At 37.5% G+C, this 12,320-nt stretch overlaps 1 protein-coding gene across 4 annotated transcripts in view; it reads right to left on the reverse strand.

The window, feature by feature from the left end:
- Positions 1–12,320, reverse strand: part of STRN3 (striatin 3) — a 107,212-nt gene that overhangs the window by 54,199 nt on the left and 40,693 nt on the right. For all 4 annotated transcript variants that reach the window (NM_001098042.1, XM_005222047.5, XM_005222045.5 and 1 more), the window contains exons 2-3: positions 6,128–6,231; positions 5,567–5,640 (exon numbers count right to left, since the gene is read on the reverse strand). In NM_001098042.1, coding sequence (NP_001091511.1) covers positions 5,567–5,640; positions 6,128–6,231 — 178 coding nt within the window. The remainder of the gene's footprint in view (positions 1–5,566; positions 5,641–6,127; positions 6,232–12,320) is intronic.

Consider the following 12,320-nt stretch of genomic DNA (forward strand, 5'->3'; position numbering starts at 1 on the left):
CCTTCCAAAGAAATCCCAGGACTGATCTCCTTTAGAATGGACTGGTTGGATCTCCTTGCAGTCCAAGGGACTCTCAAGAGTTCTCACATCCATACATGACCACTGGAAAAACCATAGCCTTGACTAGATGGACCTTTGTTGGCAAAGTAAAGTCTCTGCTTTTTAATATGTCATCTACGTTGGTCATAACTTTCCTTCCAAGGAGTAAGCGTCTTTTAATTTCATGGCTGCAGTCACCATCTGCAGTGATTTTGGAGCCCAGAAAAATAAAGTCTGACACTGTTTCCACTGTTTCCCCATCTATTTCCCATGAAGTGATGGGACCAGATGCCATGATCTTTCTTTTCTGAATGTTGAGCTTTAAGCCAACTTTTTCACTGTCCTCTTTCACTTTCATCAAGAGGCTTTTGAGTTCCTCTTCACTTTCTGCCATAAGGGTGGTGTCATCTGCATATCTGAGGTTATTGATATTTCTCCTGGCAATCTTGATTCCAGCTTGTGCTTCTTCCAGTCCAGCGTTTCTCATGATGTACTCTGCATATAAGTTAAATAAGCAGGGTGACAATATACAGCCTCAGCACCCTAGAAAACTTTCATCATGCCCTTTTCCAACTCACTATATACTCCTTAGAAAGTATCAACACTACCCTGGTTTCTCAGCACAGGTTAACTTTTGAATTTGATATATATGAAACCATTTATATCAATTTTCAAAATTTTATGTGACCCACTCATGTTATCAAGTTTGCTGTTCATTTGCTAAGTCCTGTCCAACTCTTTGCAACTCCATTGACTGCAGCACGCCTCCATTCTCCACTATCTCCCAGAATTTGCTCAAATTCATGTCCACTGCGTCAGTGATGCTATCTAACCATCTCATACTCCCCTTTCGTCTTTTAACTTCAATCTTTCCTAGCATCAGGGTCTTTTACAATGAGTCAGATCTTTTACAATGAGTCAGCTCTTCACATCAGGTGGCCGAAGTATTATAGCTTTAGCATCAGTTCTTCCAGTGAATATTCAGGGTTGATTTCCTTCAAGGACTGACTGGTTTAATCTCCTTGCAACCCAAGGGAGATGCCCAAGAGTCTTCTCCAGCACAAAAGCATCAATTCTTTAGTACTCAGCCTTCTTTATGGTCCAACTCTCACATCCGTACACGACTACTGGAAAAACCACAGCCTTGACTACATGGTCTAAAGAGTCAAAGAACAGAGTGAAAAAACTGGCTTGAAACTCAACATTAAAACACTAAGATCATGGCATCTGGTCCCTTCACTTCATGGCAAACAGAAGGGGAAAAAGCGGAAGCTGTCAGGTTTGTTGTTGTTGTTCAGTAGCTAAGTTGTGGCCAACTCTGCAACTCCAAGGACTGCAGCACCGCAGGCTTCCCTATCCTTTATTATCTCCCGGAATTTGCTCAAATTCATGTCCACTGAGTCAGTGATACTATTTAACCATCAGTTTGATTATAATTTATTTACTTTTCTTGCTAAATAACATTTTCTTACAATAAAATACCACAATATACTTATCTATCCTATCAATAGAGAACATGAGTTGTTTCTAGATTTTTACTATTAAAAGTAATAATACTATGAACATTCTTACACAAGCCTTGTGATGAATATTTCAAGGAGTGGAATTACTGTACCACAGGACATGCTTGTGTTCCCTTTAGCAATAGTTTTATCTTCCACTTTTCAAAGCTTTATGTCACTTCACTTTTTTCTTGTTTAAAGATTTACTTCTGGTTGTGTGGGGGTCTTCATCACTGTACATGGACAGGCTCTCTCCAGTTGCAGCGAGTGGGGGCTACTCTTCACTGTGGTGCTCGGGCTTCTCTTGTTGCAGAACACAGGCCACAGGCGCATGGGTTTCAGTAGTTGCAGTGTGGGGGCTCAGTAATTGTGGCACACGGGCTCAGTGGCTGTGCAGCACGTGGTAATTTCCCAGACCAGGGATGGAACCCATGACCCCTGCGCATTGGCAGGCAGATTCTCAACCAACTAGACCACCAGCAAAGCTCTCACATCACTTTTTTGAAAGACCTGCATGTAATACCTGTTTTCACTAGCCTAACTGAAAGAAAAAAAAAAAAAAAATTCAGAGACCTTTTTCACTTTTTATGAAAAAAGGTTAGAAAGAAAAACAGCCTCTTCAGCATTTGTTTTGCAGTGAGCTGTTGTAAAATGGCAGCACGCACCCAAGCAGCAAGAGAGGCACCACCAAGCTCCATATTGAGCCCCACATCTGTGCTTTATCTTCATTTATTTTGTGCACCATTAGCAAGATGTGTCCAAAGGCAAATTACACCTTTGCCTTGTGTCACCTTGGCTTATGAATGGGAATGTTCTACTTTTGGATAGTGGGGGCAATTTGTATTGACATCACTTTCAGAGCAGTTTTATCAATTTAGAATTCCAATACCCGTAGGTGCAAAATTCCTGGCTGATCCACACCCTCAGCAACACTGAAAAAAAAAAAGACATTTTTTCTCCTTTCACCATTGTGATAGGTAATGTATTGTGGTTTTAAGTTGCATTTCCTCAATAACTAATACATTTGAGCATCATTTCATATACTTACTGGCCATTTCCTTTACTAGTGACTTTTCAAGTATTTTGTCCCTATTTCTACTGTTGTAGATTTTTCCCCAAAATGGAGGGAAATAGGAGTTCTTTACAGAACTGGATACATATTCTTTTATAGGGTTAAGTTTAGGATATATGTATTGGTATTACTTGGACAAGTGTATAAAAACACACACATCTTGTACTTCTTTCAAAACAATATTTTGTACATCTTCCTTTAACACTTTAAGTATAAAAAAGGCAATACTGATTCAATGTTTATCTCTGTCTATATACTTTGACATAAAGAATTTTGTCCTGTTGTTGGCATGGTGTATTTTTGCCCATTCCTTTGTCTGTCTTCCACTAAACATCCCGAGTAGCTTTTCTACATCAGTAAAAATAATTCGTTATCATTGTGGCTCCTATAAATAAAATACTTGGATGCTATTTTATTCTTCAATTTAAGGAAGCTTTAATAGTTAAGTTTACATTGGGAGGTCCCCTACAGAAGGGAAAGGCTACCCACTCTAGTATTCTGGCCGGGAGAATTCTATGGACTGTATAGTCCATGGGGTTGCAGAGAGTCAGACACGACTGAGCCACTTTCACTTTATACAGATAAAAACAGATGTGTCTTTATCCTATATCTGCTGTGGGCAGGAGAGATTATCTGCTAATGACTTGACTTCATACAAACTTGCACCAAAACCAGTTAGCCAACTGTGATTCTAGCTCTAGGAACAATGGGGCTGCAACTAGCCTCTTCACATTTACACAGACCAAGTGAGGAGAACAGGCCCCAAGTTATAGGAAGCAGGGGATTTCCTGGCAGTCCAGGGAATTGGCTAGGACTCAGCGCTTCCACTGCCAGGGCCCAGGATCAATACCTGGTTGGGGAACTAATCCTGCAAGCCACACAACACAGAACAGGCAAAACAAAACAAAGTGACTGCTTATTTTCTGACTACTCTAGCCATATTAGAAAAAAAATGAATTAAAGGAAAGCTATGAAGGCATCAGGTTTCCTCTGTCCTGAACCACTGTACTCCCTCAAACTATGGAAGACTGCTATAGTAAAGAAAGTATTACTGAAAATATACAGGTTTTACATCTTATATCACTTACTGTTGCTTTTCCAAGGAAGACGTAATCTTGTCCCTGACTCATCAGTGAGTCTTCATAACCACTTAAAAGCTAGATCAAAGGAAATCCATGCCACTACTATCTTGCTCTCTTAATTTTATATATGACAACAACTAGGAAAATGAGTGTGTGTGTCTCTGTTAGTCACTCAATTGTGTCTGATTCTGTGACCCCATGAACTATATATAGCCTGCCAGGCTCCTCTGTCCATGGAATTCTCCAACAGTACTGGACTAGGTTGCCATTCCCTTCTCCAGGGGATCTTCCCAACCCAGGGACTGAACTTGGGTTGACTGCACTGCAGGCAAGTTCTTTACTATCTGAGCCATCAGGGAAGACAGGAAGATACAGTGTGGTGCTAAAACTTGTAAGTGGAGAAGACCTAAAAATAAATCAACTACAGATTATACATATAGGGTGTTTCAGCCAAGTTTTTTTAAGTACTTAATATTAAAGTAAAAGATAATAAGCTAAATTTTTACAAATCTAACATTTAACTGTAAAAATAAAAATTCATACTTTTCTTATTTTCCTTATTAAATATGCTTTAACTTCATTAGGTATGAAAGCAACTATAATTTTCCTGGTGGCTCAGTGATAAAGAATCCACCTACAATGCAGGAGACTTACAGAATATGCAGGTCTGACCTCTGGGTCAGGAAGATCCTCTGGAGTAGGAAATGGCAACCCACTCCAATATTCTTGCCTGGGAAATCCCATGGGCAGAAGAGCCTGGTGGGCTCAATCCACGGTGTCACAAAAGACTTGGATATGACTGAGTGACTAAACAACAACAAGGCAGCTACAGAAGAAGAAAATTTGTATATTCAAATGAAGACATATTTTTTCCTTATCTTAGTAACCAGCAGCCAAGAACAGTATAGAATTCAGTTTGCTTGCACTAGCAAAATGCATATATAAATGGGCTCTCTCTATATATATCAGAAAGTATTCCCCAATATTATATAAATCAAAATATTTGTTCCTTATTAAACTTTTAGTCTACTCAAATTGTAATCATAGGGAACCCTAAAATTAACACTGAACTGTTAGCCTTTTCTTATATCCAGCTTTTCTCTTCCCTGCATAATTGTTCATCACATTCTACTCTTACACTATTTTAGTAAAGAGCAAGGTCAACTGGAGAAAACGTTTTCCTTCTCGTTATCTTTATCTGGCTGCCTCCATAGTTCCCAAATTCAAATTTCCAATTTCTTTAGGACTAAACTGAGTTAATCATAGCATCTCTAGGAAAAAAAAAGTTAACTTTTTAATAGTACAAAATTAAGTTTATGTAGGGGTTTCCTGATGGCTCAGACAGTGAAGAATCTGCCTACAATGCAGGAGATGAGAGTTCGATTCCTGGGTTGGGATCATCCCCTGGAGAAGGGAAGAGCAATCCACTCCGGTATTCTTGCCTAGAAAATTCTATGGACAGAGGAATGTGGTGGGCCACAGTCCATGGGGTCTCAAAGAGTCGGACACAACTGAGCAACTAACACACACAAGCTTAAGTAGAATCAAACAAAAATTGCCTATAGGTGTACAGAGAGTTACGCATTCCCTTTCACTTCTAATTGTGACCAAAAATACACCTAGTTTTACACAGGTTTCAAAACAAGAAAAATAAGACAACCTCAGGATTGATGAGGAGGTAGATGAAACTAACTTTTACTATTATTTTCCCTCAAATTCTAGAAAGCATTATAATAGTTATCTAAGTAACCAATGCTATCAAAGCAAAATGGAGGTAAAGAGAACATGTCTGTTACCAAAAGTGAGCTTAAACCAGTTTTTCTAGAATGGAGGGGATGAAGGGCAGAGATTAACAGAAGAATCAAGTTTACCTGATTCAAAGGTTGGCATTTTCAAGTCACCTTGGTTCAGTTCTGTGCCATATTTTAATTTGTGATATTTTGCCCTGAAAATTTAATAATAAATTATTTAAAGAAAAAAAAGTTTTATTTTCCTTTCTACACAGTTTAATAACTACTGGTATATATTTCTTAAATGACAAATTTAAAAAGCATATGGATGTCAGTTTCTTTAAACTTTAGTTGCAAAAGAAGTTAGAGGGAAAAAATATACTGCATGTACAAGAAAAAAAAAAAAGATAAATTATCCAAATAAGATACACACCCAAGTAAAGATAAATTTTTCCTAATTTGTTTACCAAAAAAAGCAAAAAACCCCCGAAACTTAGACTCTACAATAAAAAATATTACTTCAATTTAAAGATTTTAATCTTTTTTCTTTTGCCATATAAGGATCGAATCAAAATATCATCCTGTATTTTGGGCAAATCTTTGTGTCTTTCAGACAGTTTTCAAATACACTGTACAATAACATGTGAGAATAATATTGTTCTACTTTTATTTTATTCATACAAGAAAATAAGGGACACCTACCTTTCTTGTTTTAATGCATACTCTAACATCTTTATTCTTCTTACTAAATCCTTCTTCAAGTTTTCTTGACCTTTTCTTTCTCCTTGCAAAAATGCTATCCGAGCCTAAAAATATAAAAAGTTCATTTATTTTTACTTTTTAACTATACAGGAAATTGAAAAAAGGAAAGCAATAAACATAAAATTCTGCACTTTTATTCATTATAGCAAGATTTAAAATTCATAGTAGTTGATCAAACTTTCTGTGTTAGAAAATAGTCACTTTAAAATAAAGATAACTACAAATTAGCTATTTACATATAATCCTTATGGTCTCTACTACTAACAATTTTCACATAATTTTAAAAGGAAATTTTATATGTAAAAATTACACCTAATTCCTAACAAACAAGTTACAAAGAACAGAAAGTTATCATAGTCACGTTTTTCCTCAAATTATATATTGGTTGTTTTAAAAAGTCATATTATCTCAAAAACATTTCTTTCATGAAACATTTAAAAATTTATAATCTTCCCCTTTCTGACCACCACACTTCAAAAGGTTTCAACTCTTGAAACAATTATCCAAAGTATCACAAGTATTAGGTTGGTGAACAAGTAATTGCGGCTTTGGACCCAGAATTTAAAATCATTACAACTAGGCTCAAACACATCTTCATTAACCAAAATAGGAACCATTACAATCAACACATTTTTGCAAATGACAGATGTTTGTTTATTCCTGTACCATAAAATCCTGAGCTTCAAGATTCAACAAACTCTTGGAAAGCAATTTGCATCCTGCTGGTTGTAGAAGCATTTTTTCTACAAAAAGTTGTCAAGATGCTTTAAGAAGTGGTAGTTGGTTGGCAAGAGATCAGGTGAATGAGCCAAAACTTCACATTGAACTTTTGAAGCGTGGGCTGTGTGACATGTGATCAGGCATTGTTGTGGAGAAGAACCGGGCCCTTTCTCCTGACCAATGCTGGCTGTAGGTGATGCAGATTTCTAGGCAGCTCATCATTTGCTGAGCATATTTCTCAAATGTAATGGTTTCACTGGGATTCAGAAAGCTGTTGTGGAACAGACGGTCAGCAGACCACCAAACAGTGACATGATCTTTTTTTTGGTTCAAGTTTGGCTCTGGGAAGTGCTTTGGAGCTGCTTCTTGATTCAGCCACTGAGGTGACTGTTGGCAGCTGTTGTACAAAATCACTTTTCATCACAGGTCATAATCCAATTAAGAAATGGTTTGCTGTTGTTGAGTAGAAGAAGAGAAGACAACACTTCAAAAGGACAATTTTTAAAATTTCTGGTTAACAGATGAGGAACCCATTTATCAAGGTTTTTCACTTTTCCAATTTGCTTCAAATTTTGAATGACTGTAGAATGGTTGACACTGAGTTCTTCAACAACATCTTGCGTAGTTGTAAAAGAATCAGCTTTGATGATCCTCTCAGTAGGTCTTGTCAACTTTCAATGGCCAGCCACTGCACCCCTTATTTTCAAGGCTCTAGTCCCTTTGCAAAGCTTCTTGTCCCACCCCTGCACTATACCTTCATCAGCAGTTTCTGGGCCAAATGCAATGATGATGATGTGAGCTGTCTCCACTGCGTTACAACTCGTTGTGAACGTGAATAAGAAAATTATTCAAATTTGCTTTTTGTCTAACATCAATTCCCTAGTCTAAAATACATATAACAAGTAATGAGTCATTAATAAGAAAAAAATGTGCATTAAAATGATGTCTAATATAATCACATTTAAGAATGTATTCCAATATCAATGGTATAGTTCAAGAATGCAAAACAGCAATTATTTTCTGCAATTACTTCTCGCACCAATCTAACAACTGAAGTCATATGTTCAACAACATCATTACATTCTACTGTCATTTGTCTACAGTGAATTTTTTTTTCCTTTTAATTGCCTTATTTCCTTAGACAAATCTCCATCTTTTTCTGGCCCTTCCCAGAATGTCAACCTCCTTTATTTACCCACGTTAAAGAGTGATACGTTTTAGAAGACTGGCATCTGAATGAGGTATTTCCTGTTATAAACATGTGTGCAATAAAATTAATTTTCATCATTTTGCTGAGATGACCCATAGATGTATTTCTTCATTAAGAGAAAGTAAGCTACTCAATAACCTAAATTATGGTTAATTTAAAAAGTTTTTTTTAAGTTTCAGTGAACATGGAATCAGAACAAATGAATTCATCTGGATGATTTAACACATTAAGTTTGGGAAAATTAAGTAAAATCATCCACAACTCCAGAAGACCTGAAAATGATACACAGCTATATAACATAGTCTAAATGCAAGTTTCAAAACAAAAATAAAGATCTAGGAGAATGATAAAGATTCAAAACCTAATAATAGTCTAAGATCCATAAGAGAAAAGAAGAACTTCTGACTCTCTTAAGCTGTGAAGCAAAGGTAAAATATGTCAATTTCATTATACAGAATCAAGAATTTCTGATTGAGGGTTTTCTTCTGAATTGGCTTAAGACAAAAAAAAAAACCAAAACCATGAATCACGTACTATACGTGACTCCAAATTCTAGATCTCAGAAGTATTTTACAGTTAGCACCAGAAGATGATGAAAGAGTTCATAATAAATTTATTCTGCTTCTTAATAAGGAGTTACTGGAGATTTTCAGGTTGAAAAAGGCACTGCAAACTTTAAAAAATCTTTTTTGGAATTTTGGTATTAAAAAAACATTCAAACCTAGAGAATCTAATAAATGAAACAAAGAAGCACAAATTATGTAAAAAAACAGGAACACAGAAGCAGTTTCTGGACAGGAGCCAAAAGGGGATAATTTACAAAGACATAAGACAACAAAATGGTAAGAATTCATTAAAATTTAGAAACCTTAAAAGGACACAGTTTAATTCAAAAAACCTGAAGAGGGGGGTAAAAAAACAGATTAACAATGGAAAAGACATCACTATTGGAACTGACCTTACAATTTTAACAGACTAAAAAGGTAAATATTATGTCTTATAGTGATAATAAGGACCAATTAAATAACAGATTTGGCATTTGGTAAAGGATCAATGCAAAGAAATAGAGGAAAACAATAGAATGGTAAAGGCTAGAGATCTCTTCAAGAAAATTAGAGATACCAAGGGGACATTTCATGCAAAGATGGGCTTGATAAAGGACAGAAATGGTATGGACCTAACAGAAGCAGAAGATATTAAGAGGTGGCAAGAATACACAGAAAAACTGTACAAAAAAAATCTTCACAACCAAGATAATCACGATCGTGTGATCATCACTCACTCACCTACAGCCAGACATCCTGGAATGTGAAGTCAAGTGGGCCTTAGACAGCATCACTACAAACAAAGCTAGTGGAGGTGATGGAATTCCAGTTGAGCTATTTCAAATCCTGAAAGATGATGCTGTGAAAGTGCTGCACTCAAAATACCAGCAAATTTGGAAAACTCAGCAGTGGCCACAGGACTGGAAAAGGTCAGTTTTCATTCCAATCCCAAAGAAAGGCAATGCCAAAAGAATGCCCAAACTACTGCACAATTGCACTCATCTCACACGCTAGTAAAGTAATGCTCAAAATTCTCCAAGCCAGGCTTCAGCAGTACATGAACCGTGAACTTCCAGATGTTCAAGCTGGTTTTAGAAAAGGCAGAGGAACCAGAGATCAAATTGCCAACATCCGCTGGATCATGGAAAAAGCAAGAAAGTTCCAGAAAAACATCTATTTCTGCTTTACTGACTATGCCAAAGCCTTTGACTGTGTGGATCACAAGAAACTGTGGAAAATTCTGAAAGAGATGGGCATACCAGACCACCTGACCTGCCTCTTGAGAAACCTACATGCAGGTCAGGAAGCAACAGTTAGAACTGGACATGGAACCACAGAGTGGTTCCAAATAGGAAAAGGAGTACATCAAGGCAGCATATTGTCACCCTGCTTATTTAACTTCTATGCAGAGTACATCATGAGAAACGCTGGGCTGGAAGAAGCATAAGCTGGAATCAAGATTGCCGGGAGAAATCTCAATAACCTCAGATATGCAGATGACACCACCCTTATGGCACAAAGTGAAGAGGAACTAAAAACCCTCCTGATGAAAGTGAAAGAGGAGAGTGAAAAAGTTGGCTTAAAGCTCAACATTCAGAAAACGAAGATCATGGCATCCAGTCCCATCACTTCATGGCAAATAGATGGGGAAACAGTGGAAACAATGGCAGACTTTATTTTGGGGGCTCCAAAATCACTGCAGATGGTGACTGCAGCCATGAAATTAAAAGACCCTTACTCCTTGGAAGGAAAGTTATGACCAACTTAGATAACATATTAAAAAGCAGAGATTTACTTTGTCAACAAAGGTCCAGTCTACTCAAGGCTGTGGTTTTTCCAGTGGTCATGTATGGATCTGAGAGCTGGACTGTGAAGAAAGCTGAGCGCCGAAGAATTGATGCTTTTGAACTCTGGTGTTGGAGAAGACTCTTGAGAGTCCCTTGGACTGCAAGGAGATCCAACCAGTTCATTCTAAAGGAGATCAGTCCTGGGTGTTCATTGGAAGGACTGATGCTAAAGCTGAAACTCCAGTACTTTGGCCACCTCATGCGAAGAGTTGACTCATTGGAAAAAACTCTGATGCTGGGAGGGACTGGGGTCAAGAGGAGAAGGGGATGACAGAGGATGAGATGGATGGCATCACCGACTCGATGGACATGAATTTGAGTGAACTCCGGGAGTTGGTGATGGACAGGGAAGCCTGGCGTGCTGCAATTCATGGGGTTGCCAAGAGTTGGATACGATTGAGCAACTGAAATGAACTGAGAGGATCATGGAAAGCTATGAAAAACCTAGACAGTGTGTTTAAAAGCATACACATCACTTTGCCAACAAAGGTCTGTATAGTCAATGCTATGGTCTTTCCAGTGGTCATGTATGGATGTGAGAGTCACGTACGGATGTGAGAGCTGGACAATAAAGAAGGCAGAGTGCCAAAGAATTGATGCTTTTGTACTGTGGTGTTGGAGAAGACTCTTGAGAGTCCCTTGGACTGCAAGGAGATTGAACCAGTCCATCCTAAAGGAGATCAGTGCTGAATATTCATCGGAAGGTCTGATGCTGAAGCTGAAGCTCCAATACTTTGGCCACCTGATACAAATAGCTAGCTGACTCACTGGAAAAAACCCTGATGCTGGAAAGATTGAAGGCAGAAGGAGAAGAGGGCAACAGAGGATAAGATGGTTGGATTAGCATCACTGATTCAATGGACATGAACTCGGACAAACTCCAGGAGATTATGAGGGACAGGGAAGCCTGGTGTGCTGGAGTCCATGAGGTTGTGAAGAGTGGGACATGACTTGGCAACTCAATAACAACAGCAATAAAGGATCAAGGACAACAGATTTTTCAATTGTTTTTACATATCATGATGCACCATTGATAGAATCATCTTTGCAAATAACCTTTTAAAAACTAACAGCAAAAACCATCTTTACAATAGCATCAAAAACCAAAAGTTCCTACTAATAAACCAAAGATATACAAATCTCTGCACAAAAAGTTTAAAACTTTAACGGAGACATAAAAGATAAATGGACTAGCAAACTCACTACTGGAAAATATAAATTTTCACACACACATTAACCAAAACAATTAACGTAATTCAAAACAATTAATGTAATTCCAATATACTCCCAAAGTGTGTGTGCAGAACTAGAAAAGCTGATAATGAAGTCTTTGAAAGGTTGCAAGAATTACCAAAATGTGATATTCAGAAACATAAAAGGAGCGATGAGTTGGGAAAACGGTGTCAACAGATTTGCTTGACAGAAGGGTAGCCATAAATCTCCAGTATGTAAAAAATGCAATATCTGCAAAGTGCAATAAAATGAGGTGTGCCAGCAAATGTTTTATGATATATGTCTTCATAATCTCAGATTAAGGAAAGATTTCTTGAATGAGATAAAGACACTAGGGCCTTCTCTGGTGGTCCTGGGTTCAACTTCTGGTCAGAGAACTAGATCCCACATGTCACAACTAAAAAATCCCACACGCCTCAATGAAGACCCTGTCTGCCACAACAAAGATCCAACATAAACAATAAAGAAAAGGACAGATAAATCCACTATAATTAAAGGTCTTCTGTTCCAGATAAAGCAGGGACTGGCAGGCAACCTTTTGGACAATCCAAGGTGAAAAATGATTTAAAAAAAAAAAA

The sequence above is a fragment of the Bos taurus genome, chromosome 21 (assembly GCF_002263795.3).
Source record: "Bos taurus isolate L1 Dominette 01449 registration number 42190680 breed Hereford chromosome 21, ARS-UCD2.0, whole genome shotgun sequence".
NCBI classification, from domain to species: domain Eukaryota; kingdom Metazoa; phylum Chordata; class Mammalia; order Artiodactyla; family Bovidae; genus Bos; species Bos taurus.